We start from the raw sequence: 15,600 nt of genomic DNA, 5'->3' as shown, positions 1-15,600 counted from the left end.
GATCAAGGGTTTGAAATCTAGTTGATGGCCAGTTTTGGGAGGCATGCCTCAGAGGTCAATACTGAATCAATACTGTTTAATGTCTTCATTAATGACCTGGACAAGGGAAAGAATATACTCTCAACAAGATCACAAATGATGGCATATTGGGGGGAGCAGCTGATATGCTGGAGGGTAGCAGAACCATTTGGAGGGGCCTTGACAGGTTGGAAGAATGAGCAGACAGAAACCTCATGAAGTTCAACAAAGGTAGATGAAGATTCTTCCACCTGGAACAGACTAACCCTGTAGGCTGAAGACCAAGTCAATAAGAAATATACCTGCAAAAAAACTTTGGGGATCCTGGTGGGCAAGAAGCGGAATAAGAGTGAGCTGAGTACCTTTGCAGCAATAACTACATACTGGACTATTTTAGTAGAAGCATAGCTAGCAAGTCAAGAGAAGTTATCAATTCCTTCTATTCAATAATCTTGAGATCACATCTGGAGTACTGTATCCAGTTATAGCCCCTCTCTCCCCCCCCCAACACAAGAAGAACAGTTGCAAGCTGCAATGAGTTTGCTTCCTCCAAACTGTAGTTATCTCTGCTCTCAGTGGTTACACTGAGTTTCCTCTTTCTCCAGGTTACCACTTGACTTAAAGATCAACTGAAAGCATTATGTCTATTATAAAGGCTATTTTTCACCAAAAAGTTGCTGGCAGGAATTCCAGCATGCTTGCAGTTACTTTTCTATGAAGATGATTCATACAGGTATGTACACGCATAAAAAGTGAACTACATTATTCCCAGCTGGAGGTCACACTGCTGATAAAAAAAAAATTCCACTGGTACAATTGATTCCATCCTAGTGGTTCTCATAAAGGAACTTAACTCCAATTCTCGGACTCAGGCCTTCTCCTGCAGCCTTTGAAGTAGTATTTATCATGCAAAAAGATGCCTTATTCATTTATTTTTACTGGTATTCACTTCCAGATTTCCTTCATCTCTTCCTCCTTATTGCATTATATAAGTACCACTCATCTCAATGAGAGCAGGACAAGAAATGGAAGCATTAAATCGGCTGCATAGCTAAGGGCGAGAAAGGAAAGAGAACCTTCCTTAGAGGAAAAGAAACAATACAACGCACCCAGTTCACAAGAACGCTACAGATATTTAAATCTGAATCAACTTACTGAAGTCTGAAGAAGAATTTACATAAATGCCCCTGGAATAACAAGATAGGACATGACATGTGACTCATTTAGCTTCTCAGGCACTCAGGAGAATCGAATTTGGTCCAGAGCCTGACTGACCTGTAAATGGATTCTAAACTAGAAATAGGAAAGATAGGGCAGCTAAAAAAATTTGAGTCTCTTGGCACTTCCAGGAAGTTTCCATGGCAGGAAGTATGACTTATAAAGACAAGGCCTGCTACAGTTACTCCACAGGTATGTTCAATCTTTAAAGGCAAGGAAGACCTCCTAGGAGCTTACGACCTAAGTAAGAGCTTAATCAGATGAACAGTGCTACTGACCTCAATAGGAAAATCTGATAAATTATCTTTCCCTGCCCTTAGAGAAAAATTATGTGAAGTCTGGTGACCCCCTTCCCAAGGATGAGATGAAGGCTGCTGATACCCTAATAACCGAAACACCTTTCTTATGAAAGTCTAAGAACTGCTTAGCAATAGGAATGAGCCTGTTGAATAGATTCAAACCAAGCCAAGTTATGGAAGACATTGCCTGTCAGTGAAAGAGCCTGCAAGTTCATTACAAGGGTTCCAAACCTAAAATTTATCAGCAGGTTATCAGGAGAACCCCTGTTGTCCCTTCAGTGTGCTCACAAGTACTAGACAGTCAAGCTACTACTCTTCAGGTTTACCTTCTCTTTATATGTTCTAGATTACAGGCCCTCCAGTGCTGAGACTTCCTGTACTACATCTTAAGCACCATTGAGTCAAGTGCTATAGAAAATAAAACTCAATGACTATTAAAAACAGGAATACTCCTCTCTCCATAAAACCCTCACAGCTTGTCCTGTAATCCAAACTGACCTCTGTACTCCTTTAGCAAGGTAAAAAGGATTTCCCTGTTCTAAAATGTATCCCCTCCCCCCCCCCCCCAAAAAAAAAAAAAAGGTTTTGAGAGGGATTTACATGGGCAGATCTGACAGTTTGCTTGGGCTGCGAAATGTAAATCCAATTTGGATCTCTCCCCAAGAATAAGTAGGTATTAGGGGATAAGACACGGACAGCAATATATAACTGTATTTGTCAATCATGATTTAGACCGAGTCATTCATTTTTTGTTTTGTGTATGTTATGGTCATTTAACATTTTAACACAATTAAAAATAAAACACTGCCTTATATGCTCACAATCAAATCTGTCTCTCAGCTACTTGATTTATAAGTAAGTGAGAGCAGAGCATTGCAAAACCACTAAAAACATGCAAAATCTGTTATCTACTTAAGAGTGCTAACTGCACCTCCACATTCAAAGTGAATTTCACATGCTTAAATGATCCTGTCTGAAAGCTCCACCCAGAGAGGAAAGCAAAAGAGCTCTGTGTATACAATGCCTCCTGTTTTTAAAAGATTTAAGAACCAGTGAGGCCACCGGCCCCTTGACACATGCTATGCAGGTACATAGTCTAAAAAATGTAGCCCAATATAAGCTTCAGACAGTCATTCAAGAAAAATAAGGAGAGTGTGATCAGGTATACAGGAAAAGGGGGAGAAATCACTTTCCATATATTCTGCAACACAAAAGGTAACAGGGGGCCAAGGGGAAGGATTATGGAGAGAAGAGACTCTTCTCTGTATGCTGCAGGGTGAAGCATAGTCATCAGTAGTGGAGACACCTCCAGGAGATACAACTGGACAACACTTTTTGAAGGGAGGGAGAAAATAAGACAGAAGTGGTCTGATCAGTACCCAGAATGTTCTGAACTCAGGTGATATTTTAACTTTTTTTGTTTGGTGGTACGTCAACTTCAACAGCAAGTGTCCTGGGATACACTGACAGTCACTTCTGAAGTTATACACCGAGGAATAGAAGCTTTGCATCTCCTCTCTCATACTCCAAAGATATTCAAGGGATCAAGTTCCTCTCCATGACACCAGCTTGCACATTTATGTCCAAGTAGTTCTCCCAACTCCTTATCCAGTAGGAGATTCAGGAAAGAACATGCAACACACAAGCAAGACTAAAGACACTCAGAACAAGGGAGAAGGAAAAGCCATAATGGGCCATGCTGCCAGTGAGCCAATGGCAACTCCCGAATGGACAAGCATCACATTTGCTTCTCTAAAAGCAACATGAGTCGAATCCACTAGCACGCAGCCTGATGACACTCAGTTAATACAGAATTTAGGTTCCGTGTTTCAACCCATTTGCATTCCCTCCTCATCCCCCAGCCAAGAATTCCTGCGGCCTGAGAAAGGAGCTGGGGGAAGACATTTGCCTTCCTATAGCTGCAGTGGGACTTTCACCTGAAAAACACTGCAGACAGCAAACAAGCAACATGTCCATGGGGTGACCTAAGATGAAGATCTGAAAAACCAGAAGATTCTGTACGTGACCCAGCACATATGAGCTGGCATCAGGGAAAGAGATGAATGCATAATAAATATTCACAGCAATAGCAAGAACATTTTAAAAAGCCACTGCAGTCCCAACACCACTGATTACCTTTCTTTAAACACAGATTCACAAACATGATTTAGGTATGTGGGCACGCAGATCAGTCTGGATGATGGCACGCATCACATACCAATACTGAAGATATCGCTACTGCCAAACAAGATGTTTGGTGGAGACATACAGAGTCCAACACTTCCAAAATCCAATAAGCTTTTATGAGTTGTAATGTTTCCTTTTAGCTGTAGCCAGGGCTCTTCTCTGGTGGCATTTTGAAAAAGTTAGTGGAGGAAGCAACAATGGCTTTTTCAGCTGCTGGTGTTTTCCCTGTCCACTCAGGGCTCTGGGATCTTGGGGATAGTGTTGCTGGTAGGTCTGAGTCTGCAGCATCCATGTGGACAGATAAAGTTGCTGGAATACAAAATTGGAAGACAGGGGGAAGAGAGGAAGGGAGTAGGAAAGAGCAAAAGAAAAGAATTAGAATTAGTGACCTCATGGCAACCTCCTTATAAGACTGCAGTAATGTAATTGTCAGCTACAGTCCTCATGTCTCATTTCTTATATGAAAGTGTTATTTACTGAGTTCCTGCACTTTTCCCACCACTATCACCCCCGCACAAATTTCTTTGAAATATAGATTCTTGATAGCTTTAGCATCCTTGCCCTGACGATTCCCACATTCAGAACTCCAAATTCCCAGTCCACAAACTAGTTTCCTTAGTCAAAGTTCCTGTTGAAAATCAAGAACTTTAGCTGTCCCATAGTTAAAAATGAATAAATTTGTAATAATTTAATAGACAATAACTTGACCTCCCCACCCAAGGCTCAAATAATCTTCTATCCAAGAATTCCAAAGCTTCTGGGAGCTTGCCAAATTTCAGGTCGCAGAACTCAGTTAAAGAGGAAAATATAGCTTTCCTCTTCATCTAGTACAGACAGTACCATGAACGTCAACATATATCCAATATGATAAATCAGCATATTATAACATGAAGCTACCTACCAAACTAGGTTGGAATCCATTCTCAGTGGAGAATGGAATCCACTGCTCCAAAATAGGACAGGCTATAATTAGCAAGAACAATTTGCAGATCAATAGCTCAACCCAACAGCCACCCAAATTTCCAGAAGGATTGTCAGTAACCTAGAGATAAGATAGTTTACATCCCATTCTCACTATCCTGAATCAGTAAGTCATTAGCAGAGTAGGGCAGGATAAAAATGGGTTGAAAAAAACAGAGTCAGTAATTGCTGCAGGAGTCTTGGAGCAACCAGAATTTTTTTGAACACATAATTGCTTCGGTACCAAACACACCTCGTTTTCATTGTATTCTCACAACAGATAATAGTCGTTTGTGTCTTTTCATTACAAGTTGCCTCTACTGCTCTGCAACGAATGAGGGATAAAGAGGACAAAACAAGCCTTAACTAGAGGTCTTATTGCTAGGAAGTTTAAATACAATGCTGGTATCAATGTTTTAGGTTACTGGCTCAGTTGACCTGAAACCCTAGCAATTCTGCTCCTGCACATCCAAAACAGTGGAGTCATTGCCATACAGCCACAACAACACGACTGATAATGGCATATTTCATCTCTAGGCCACCAGTTCCCTCCATCTGAAGGCCATGTGAAACATGAAAAAAAAAGTCAGTCAAAGTCCCTGTTATAGGTTTGTCCATTAATTAATAACCACCACCAATACTACAATAAGGACCCTCACTAACAGCATCTAGACTCAGCCTCTCCATCTTTGCTCATTAAAAAAAAAAAAAAAGACTAAACAGGCTTCTTGCTACTAGGTACTATCACATCATGACAGACTGACTGCATTAGGAAGAAACAGGAGGGAGAAAATTCACCAAGCTGCTACTACTCATCAGACTATTCTCTGATAAGAGGCCAGCAGTTTCCAGAAGCTGCCAAAATGGCACCTTTTAGAAATTATTATTTTCCATGAGCCAGGTATGAATGCAGGCCAAGATAAACAAAATCTATTTATGCAGATTTTTACTCCAGACTCATCACTGTAGTACCTGAATAGGATGCTAGTTACCATGTGCTGTGCTACATACATAGGTGACTGGACCATGTAAACATTAAAAATATTAATGACAATCAGATCACTTTCGATCCAGAAAACAACTACATAGGTGTAAATAAAGTTTTACCTAGTATTTGTCAGACAAGCTCCACTATGCCACTTGGGACATTATTCCAAATATACCGCACTGAAATGAAGACTATTAAACACAATGACACCACCTATGCCTTAAGAAGCACCTAAGTTATAGATCACTAAAAGCTAGAGGGACTTGTATCACCACATACTTTCCTCTTCCCTAGGCACTGGCTGTTAGTCACCAAGTTGAATGAAGTTGGTTTAACCAAGTACAGCCAGTCTTACTTGCTCAAGTTCTCCTCATTCTATTGCCAATTTGCACCAGTCAGATTTTTGTTTCTTACCTGGTGAAAACTTCATGCTTTAGGGCTTGCACACTGCAAAACCATCTAGCTTTGAAAATAAGAGCCAGTGCTTTCCATCTCTCTCAACATTTGCGTAGCTGTGCTCAACTCATTTCTTAAAATGACAGTCACTTCCTAAAGCACAAATGTCCCCTTCTGAATTTTCTACCCATTCTTTGTTGCTCTCAACAGCCAGACATTTTACCCAAAATGCTACTCTCCAACAACAATCATCTCAGTTTTGGCATTTAGGCCAATTAGCCTCAAAGGTTAGCACTAATTGCAGAAGCGTAATGCTATAACAATACAATAGAGACCCAGGCACTTCTGCTAGAGTAGCACATGCATCTTGACGATCATACAAGGGTCTCTGACAAAAAATGCTCTATCAGAACCCATAACTACTGACATGAAAGGATGTGGGAAGACATGGGACAAACTAGTTTGCTTGGGTCCCAAATAAACATAACTCCAGCTCCTTTCTCTCATTCCTGCAACTAAAAGGGAGCTAGCATTCACATCTCACAGTTGGGTTGTTTTTTTGTTTTTTTTTTTTTTTTTAAAGCATCTTCTGATTTCAGCCAAATTCAGCTCAAAACTTTCTGTGGATGGGGAGAGTAAAGCAAGGGGGGGGGGCACGACAGGGGAAGATTTGTAGCTGCATGTTTAAGAAAGAAGCTAAATTCATCACAATGACAGGGGAGAGTGTTGGCAGAGATTTGAGCTATTTATTCTTTTAGGAAAATCCTATAAAGAATGACACGAGGAAGCTTCTATCTGCAGTCTTGTTCATCACACTGGTGAGGAGTCCGATAACAGATGTATGCAGTAGCGTGATTTAGTGCCGGGAGCTGGCCCCTGATGTGTATTAATACAGCGGCAAAGCGGAACGAAACCCTCTTCATCACTCATCTCTATAAAAGAGGTGGAATCCGAGATGGCCCGATGTTCGGCAGAGCAAGCCCATTTGTTCTGCTGACTGATGGAGCCAGCTCAGGCTGTGTCCTTCACCTCCTTGGGGCACTCAGGTTGCAAAAAAGGAGATCACTGAAGCAGGACCTGGTCAACAAGTGAGACGAGAGCAGTTGGACTCAGCTAAGGAGCTATTTAATAAAGGAGAAGAAATCTAGCACTATATACGCACATGTATGCCGTCACAGGCATGGGGAATTCTGATTCACCCCAGTGTTTCAATTTTTGCAGAAGAAAAAAGATTCTATAAACAGAAGCTGCCTCTGTAGTGAGAAAACGAGGCTGCCATGGTTCCCGGGAACAGGGGAACCTCAGTATAGTGACTCATAGATTTTCTCCCTTGCATGCATCTACATCTGTCTCACCAATGTCTAACAAGCAGAAAAGGCTTCTGTTAATTCTACAGTGCTGCAGCATAGTCCTGTGTATTTCTTTAGCAGTTTGTAATTCTACAGTCAGATCACCTTTGATGAAAATAGTATCAGATTTCACAAGTTTCCAAGTAGCATGCCCAGGTTGCACTTGGATTAAGAGATTGCTGTAGGAAGTCAGCTAGGACACAGCTTCCTTTATCCAATCACAGAATTTTCTTTTTGCAAGTCAGTATTGTAGCAAACACCACCCATAGGTGTTACACTGCTGGGAACATTTCAAAGCGGGACCTTAGGCAAAGATAGCATTTCTCACCATTAAAGATATTGCAGAACTTTTGCCATAAGTTGATGCACAAGCATTCCGTCCAGAATCCAGTCACTACACTCTGATTTTAATTACAAATATGTATTACATTTGTAACACATATTCTATTTCCCCCTCCCCTTCCTCCCCAAAACACTTTCAGGCCTCTGCGCTACTTTCCAACTCTTGAGTTCCACTCCAGAGGCAGATTCACCTCTTCAAAAAGTGCTCACTTTACAATTTGCCTAGTCAGTTAAGTACAATTTAGATAATATTTTGACACTTAGAGGCATAGAAATAGAAAGTGATTAGCAATGCACTACAAAAATTACATTCTGAACAAGAAATAAAAGGACACATAATAGGAGACAATGAGACACTAGCATTTACACCAAGAAAACCCAGTACCCTGGAACTGAGGATCTGTGGCTACCGATACACAACTTTACTAACCCTTTCACTGCAGAAGTTTGAATACCCTAGCATGGGATACTCAAAAGTTAGGAAAGAGTATCCTAAATCAGTCAGTCAATAACAAAATAACACTTCTGCTGAAGAACAGATTATTAACTTAATGGGTTTTTTTGTTGTTAAAAAAAAAAAAAAACACAAGAAACCCCACAGAACCATTCGAATAATCCATAACTCTGATCTGTGGGAGATCTGTACTATCTCTGGAGGGACAGCACAACTTTCTTCCTTATTTCATTATTCTCCTGTCTCCCCACTAGCTCAATGAAGAGATCCAAATTTCACTCCTCCTTTTCATCACCAGGTCTTTTGGCCTTCCGCACTCTTTTCACATCACTGCTTTTCTCATCAACTCACCTACCTTCTCATTACTGGATTACAACAATAGTTTGTTAATGAGCTAGCTGGAAGAACATGGGTCATTTGACCATAAGTAGAATGTTTCCAGAAGTGGGTTTGGGTGGGAGGCCAGAAAAACCCTCCTAAACCCTCCTAAAACCCTCTTTGTGCTGCAGATTTATACTTTTCCAGATTTGGACGACTAATCAATCACTTTCCAGATATAACCCATAGTAAAAGAAACCAGCATTTTAACCATTACACTCCTAAAGCAAGAAAGAGAAAAAAAACAACTAATTTCACCCTGAACAGTAAAATGACTCCAGGGGAGTAAGTCTCCTCACTCAGTGATCATACAAGAATTGCCAGACTTCTGCATCTATGAAAGTGTCTAGAGATCTCCCTGAAAAGGGCACCATACCACCAGCTGACCTCAGCCCTGAATGGAAGGAACACACTGAGTACACTGATCACCTCCTTATTACCAGGTACTGCATAATTTAATAACAGTGAAATAACACTTTGTGAAGAAATAGATTACCCACCGCAGAGTGAAGCACTGTACGTTATACAAACTTACCACGACTGCATTACCAAAGATTTGTTTTGTAGGCAATTTTTGATGTTGTGCAAAAAACACATGACATTCATAGCCATAATTCACTTGCCTTTCTCATATGCATTTCACTAGTTTCCAATCAAGGCACTGCTGTTAATACAGTGCTAACTTCCAACTGTCCCCCAACCTCCTTAAGACTTAAAAATTCCCATGGAAAACATCAATATCAAGATTTTAAAGAGAAATTTTGGGCTCCTAAACCTCCTAAACATTAAATCTCTTTAAAAAGAGTATTACGTTGGAAGACAAGTTCTCCAGCTTGTTAATCCTATTTCTTGAATACTTGAATGTTGAGCTAAAAAAAAAAAAAAAATCAAAAAACAAAACACCACACCACTGGGACACCACTTTAATGCACATAGCATAAATCCAGGCTACCTGAAGTTGGGCTGGAAATGGAGGCTGCAGTGGGCTTTCGTTTCCTCTTGATATCCCTTGAGCATGGTGGTCCCAGATGTACATTTGCTTGCCTGTAGAGAAAATTAAAACAACAATCTAAAATCCGTTCCAATACCACCTTCCTTGAGAAAACTCTGGCCAATAACCCTCCAACTCCCTTCTCTGCCTCAGTCCCTTCTCCCATAGGGAAGATGAATCAAAAGCTTCTCAGGTAAGCTTTGTTCAAACTCTTCATTAACATACCACTATGCTCTCACTTCTTTTTAGAGCTTCCAAACACAAACTAATCAGAACACTTATTTCTGAGCTTTTAAAGGATCTGGTTTTGTATTTACTTTTAAAGTAACTCTTTGCATAAGTAAGGTTGTGATCAAGCAGGATTATGATAGATGCCCTACCATTATTTCTATACAGGCCTTATAAACATCTGCAAAATTGCCTGTTAAAGAAATCAAGCAACCTTTACTTTCTTATTAGGAAATTATTTTAGAACATATTTAGAAGTGTAGAGTCATCTTAGGATGTACGTACATTTCAAATATCCATGCATGTTATTTTCACCACAACAATAAGTTCATAAATTTAGTTCAGAATGCAAAACTGTCTCGTGGCTTCAAAACGATAATTTCCTTATAAAAGTGCAGTGAAAACAGTCAACTCTGGGTTTTGATAATACAGCCTTGCTGCACTAGTAAACTGGCTGAAAGACATAACTTGTCCCAGTCAGCTCAACTGTTAAGCCTGAAGCCTAATGATGACCATTTCTGTTTAACCATTTGCCAGTTAAGAAACATTTCATGATGGGGACTGGATTGAGTAGAATATTCCTCCAAATTACAGAGGTAGAAAGAAGTGAAGTTTAATTCGGAGAAGACAGTGTTGGCAGCAGTCCAGAGAACCCTCTCAAACACAATCCATAATGAATAGGAATGCATAATTTAGCAGTGATGTTGGGTTTAAATCCCTGCTTTGTCCAAAATAGCAGAAAAAGTCTTTGGCAAGTTGCTTTGTCTCTCTCTGCATCAGATCTGATGTGCAAAATGCAGAACTACAGTGCAAATAAAATCTCTTAAAGACTGTGAGGTGTTTACATGGTGTAAAGATTGGAACCATATAAATATTGAAGATTAAGTGATTTAATGTTTCTGTGTCTTTAAAGCTGGTTATTTCTATAGTTGTTCTTTTCTGAAAGTTTAACACACACATTTATCAAGTGCTCAAATCTTTTACAGATAAAAACAAAAGTTCTTGGCTTCATATTTCCCTGCCAATGTGTTTGTTTAAAAAAAATTAATAATACATACAATTTAAGAAGCTGAATTTATGCAAAAGCAAAGTTTGCTGTTGTAGCTATAAAGGACAGTGTTAGGGAGCACAGAAAATTCCCCAGCACTGTAAGTTGTTTGAATACCACCAGGTCTACGTACTTACTTGCATCAAATGCACAGCAACAAAATAAGAAAGAAAAGGCAAAACAGAGTATCTACTATTCTGTATTGTCAAATAAAATTCAAAACTTCTACAAGAAGTCTGCAAGATCTGTTATCTTAACCTGACATTAAAGAATAGCAGAAAATTAAAATTTTTGAAACTAAGTTTTACTGAGGGCTAATTTTCAAATCCTTCATTTTGGGGAGCACATTAATATAACTGGAGACAGAAGTCTCCTGAAAACATGAACTAAAGGTTTTCAGAAATACCAGCACAACTAGAGACTGCACATACAAATCTGGTACTCGTGCACTTAAATGACTAACCTGTAAGTGACCTCTGTGTATGTTAAAAACTGCCTTTATACATGATTATGATAGTGGCTATATATTCTTTTAATGCAGTTCTACCATGTATTCTGAAACATCTAGGCACACATGACCCAAGGAAAAGACAGGCTCAATCAAGTGTAACTTCAGTTTTGTATTTTGCATCAGTGATACAAGATTAGATCACTAACTAGATGACTACCTAATTATATATAATAATCCAACTCATTTTATTATGCAATAATAAAAAGGTTCACTTCTTAATTTTATGTACTTACACCAACATTAGCCAGTTGATCCTTAGTGGAGGATCACTAAAGACTAGGAAGTAAGTATGCACTATTATTTCCAAGAGACTTTATGCAATTTGTCCCCATTCACAAAAGTAACAGCTAGATTAAGGGCACCTGGTTCTGAGCTCCATGCTCAAACCACATCTACCCTTGCCACACAATTACACAGGGAAAAGAAGAAAAATCAAAACAGAGTAAGAGAATCTCAGAATCTCTTCTTGTAGTGAAAATAAAACCAAAGCATACTCCAGCTGGAGACTTGTAGCAAGGATGCTGCGTCTAGCTGCCCTGCCTCTAACACACAAGGCTCAGAGGTCATAAATTGTCCCTGTAACATGTATTTCATTCAGGTTTATCCCTTATTGATCACCCACACTTCAGCTAGTAAATCAGGAACCTATTAATTACTCACTAGCTCTGACTAACCTGGTGGTAAAAGTGTCAGTTTCAAGTGGTTGGTGCCCTTTACAGGCACCATAAATCTGCATACAGGGAATCTCCAGGTGGTGTGTACCTTGGGAGAGGGAGGATCAGAAGAATGCATGCAGGATGACAGACCTCATTAGGGTATGGAGAGCAGGGGGATTTGAGGTACAATTTATGAAACGCGCATTGTTGGTAGCTATCAAACTTTTCAATCTAAATTTCTAATTGCTAACTAGTACGTAGGTGCTATATTGTAAGTGAATACATTGGTGAAATCCAGTTTAATAGCAAACTCCTAGAAATACCATCATCAAGAAAGCCAGGTAATGGGTATTTACAACATACCACTATAGCAACCAACAGGCTGAACTATAAATTGCAAAAATCTCATTGATAGATTGCAACAAATTAGTTTTTCTGCCAAAACTGGATTTTAACAATTCTTTTGAACAGTTTAGAAATAACTCAGAAGTAGGATAGAACGAGGCTGAGAGGAAGGGGGAGATAAAATACACATCCGTCCATTGTCACAAGCTTTTCTGTGAAGAAATCAAAGGCAGAGTGCTTTATGGGATGAAAGAGTTGGGCCTAAGCTGAGAAACTGGGACTGTTCTTACTCTGTCCTTACTGGCTTTCAATCTCTCTTTTCTACTAGGCTTCTATGCTTTCTTCATTGTTGCACAAACAAGAGACGGAAAATAATTGTCTGGTTACTTTTGGACTAGGGCTGGTGGATCATTAAAAAAAAAAAAAGACAAAGTTGCAGCGCTCAATCACACTCGGATCTGCCAGGAGACCAGAGACCAATGTGAAAATCTACTGTAATGTCCAGAGGGGACTGAAACTCTACTCTGAGAAGAGTAAAAGCAGAACATACCTGGGCAGACAGAGCAGGATCTGAGGTGCAGCTACCCTGATAGCTGCAATATATCCAACTCACACAGAGGAAGCACTGCAGCCTCTCATTGCCAGAAGTTAGTGAATGAAAAATTACATACATATAGAAAAAATGGTTTTATATGAAAAAACCTACAGTTACTTTCTGACAGTGATGATTTTTTTATCACAAGTTGAGAAATTATCCAGGAAATATGGATTTATCTTTCATTATTAACATATTACTTAAGGCACTCGATTTGGCATACAGTTCACACTGGAGAAAGCAGGCTTTGCTGGGCATAAAGCTGGGATTCATTGCTGTCCTCTAATGAGCCAGAAGGATTTTGAGTAACACTTCCTTTCCCACCCTGCCCCTCCATTTTCACATATTTATTCTATAGCTTTTTTTTTTTATTATTATTAAACAGACTGCAATTGCATACACTGGACTCCTATCTCGCTCCTACAGTTCAAGGAGACTCGTGTTGGGCTATAGGGGCAGAGGAGCTTGCCACTGTTTCACATCTACCACAGAGTTAAAACAGAAAATTGTAGGTTTTATGATTGGCAAACAGTATAATCTGTGGGAGACAGAATACAGAGCGCAGACAGACACCAGTTCACAAAGAACTTGACTGAACACAACCCGGCCCCTGAAACCTACACAGCCTATAAAACAAGGTCTAGATTGTAAAATGATATCCAGGTTCCCAAAACTCAGGTGAAAAAACATCATATTTTCATGGCAGAGGCCTCTGAGAAGACCCTACAAAGATAATTGTGACACTTAAGTCTGTGGCTCCCTTAGAAGCAGAAGAGCATACATCACACATCTAGAGGTGTGCATCCCTCACTGTAACCTCACATCATCCAGTTTCTCTGCTGACAATCTTTATTCTGACCCTATCCTTGCAAGCAGAGCACTTGGACTGTGTAGTGAAAGTGAGAGGCGGCCATAAATCTACCAACATACAAATAAGAGGTGCTGCTATTCTCATGTTAAAGCAAATGTTTAGAGACAGCCTTCTAACAAGGATTCTGTTACTAAAGCTGCACACAACCCAGCTGTTGTTGTTGTGATGCTGTATTCCCAGCAAACATAGGCCAAATAACAGGTTCGTTTTCTAAGCCCTGAGGTGTTACCTGAGGCTGTTTATGGTAGCTTCAAAGGTCAAAATTAATAGTGAGAGTAGAGTTCCTCCTCCTCTTTGAAACTATACAGCAGCTGGACACCGAAGTCTGATCTGCACATCACATGTGTAAATCACTACAAGTTGCTCATCCAATCTGCAGGCAAAACTCCCATGCATGCACATGGTTCTTGCTATCACATCACATAGCAGATATTTTCTCTGAATAGGAGTGTCTCTTCTTCTGCCCTGCAAGGCCTCATTGGAGAGCTTCTAGAGAACATTTTCAGTCACTAACAGGTCAGTTCATTTCTTAAATCATCTGAACCTCACAGGCTCTCATTCAGGAGCAGTCTGTTCCCCAAGTAAGCATTGTAATGATGTAGCAATTCCATTCCTAAAGGTCTGTGTGTGACAAACAAGTGAACATGCTTTTCTTCTAGTTTCCCAAGTAAAGCTTCTAAACAGAGAAGACGCATTCCCATACATTTTGATCCATATTTTTGTACTGAATCACATACCTGTGCTAAAAACAGTCCTAGTATCTGCCAAGCCTGATGAAGACATGAACTTGATGATGGCAACATATTTCATAGAGGAAGAAAAGGAAAGTAAGTAAACACAGTTCTGAAGCCAAGAGGAATTTATTTTTCACTCCAGAGAACTAGGATTCACCAAAATGGGAGCATTAGGCCTCAGGCAACTGCATATGACACTAACTTGATAGCTGCTGCTCATTGCATGCCTGTCAGAAGAATTCAGATCCTCAACTGGAATATTAGCAAAGTTTTAGCAAAAGAAGAGTTGAAAGTGCTCCAGCTAAAAAGAAAGAGTTTAAGAAGGACTGGGGAGACATATGGCTAAAGCAGTTGAAAGCAAAGACAGTTTTACATACAGAGCTTCCAGGAAGATGAAGACATGTGGACAGGTTGAGTAGAATGAACTGGATAATGTCCTGGTCAAGTGGGACCGCATGAAATTCTGAACACCCATTCACTCCTTCAGCTACCTCAGGAAAGGCTTGACATTTGCAGGCAGTCCCTAAACTTTCACACACTTGGGTAAGAAGCACAAATGTCAGGGTCTCTGCACAGATTGAGAAGAGAAAGAAAAAGATTTACTTAGACACATACATATTTCTAGAGCTAGAACTAGAATTAGAGACATCCAAGTCTTTTCATTCTAACAGCACCACCAAATCCAGGGTTTGGAGCAACTGGCAGTTACTAGGAGCTGATCACCTGCCCCTTTAAATGTTCCCATGTTCCTGGCAAGATGTGAGAGACCTTCCTTCTAAATTCTGTTAAATGCTAGATTTAGAGTTAACATTAATTGAGAGTACATGCCAAATGATTTTCTTTGAGGATTCAGCTGCATAGCTCAAAGGTCCCTCTAACCTAATTCTTAAAAACTCCATCTTCAAAATCTACTTGCCATCCCACTGGGCACTTACGTCCACTTTTCATATGACCTCCAGTAAGAACATTCAATTGAGTTTTTCATCCCTTACTCTATTTCCAAATCTAGACAAACAGTAAATGATATTAGGG

The 15,600-nt window shown here is 39.9% G+C and overlaps 1 protein-coding gene across 10 annotated transcripts in view; it reads right to left on the bottom strand.

Annotated features, from left to right (window-relative positions):
* Positions 1 to 2,130: 2,130 nt before the first annotated feature.
* The window catches only part of GPATCH2L (G-patch domain containing 2 like), a 33,446-nt gene continuing 19,976 nt past the window's right edge, over positions 2,131 to 15,600 (bottom strand). For 5 of the 10 annotated variants that reach the window (XM_067296841.1, XM_067296845.1, XM_067296844.1 and 2 more), the window contains 2 exons: positions 9,542 to 9,633; positions 2,131 to 4,031 (listed from right to left, as the gene is read on the bottom strand). In XM_067296841.1, coding sequence (XP_067152942.1) covers positions 3,859 to 4,031; positions 9,542 to 9,633 — 265 coding nt within the window. In that variant the 3' untranslated portion in view covers positions 2,131 to 3,858. Of the gene's footprint in view, positions 4,032 to 7,008; positions 7,144 to 9,541; positions 9,634 to 15,059; positions 15,137 to 15,600 lie in introns of those variants that run through there. The other 5 variants (XM_067296847.1, XM_067296851.1, XM_067296849.1 and 2 more) reach the window with 4 other exon arrangements.

Source organism: Apteryx mantelli, chromosome 4 (assembly GCF_036417845.1).
Source record: "Apteryx mantelli isolate bAptMan1 chromosome 4, bAptMan1.hap1, whole genome shotgun sequence".
NCBI classification, from domain to species: Eukaryota; Metazoa; Chordata; class Aves; order Apterygiformes; family Apterygidae; genus Apteryx; species Apteryx mantelli.
This window is presented reverse-complemented; position numbering and strand designations above follow the sequence as displayed.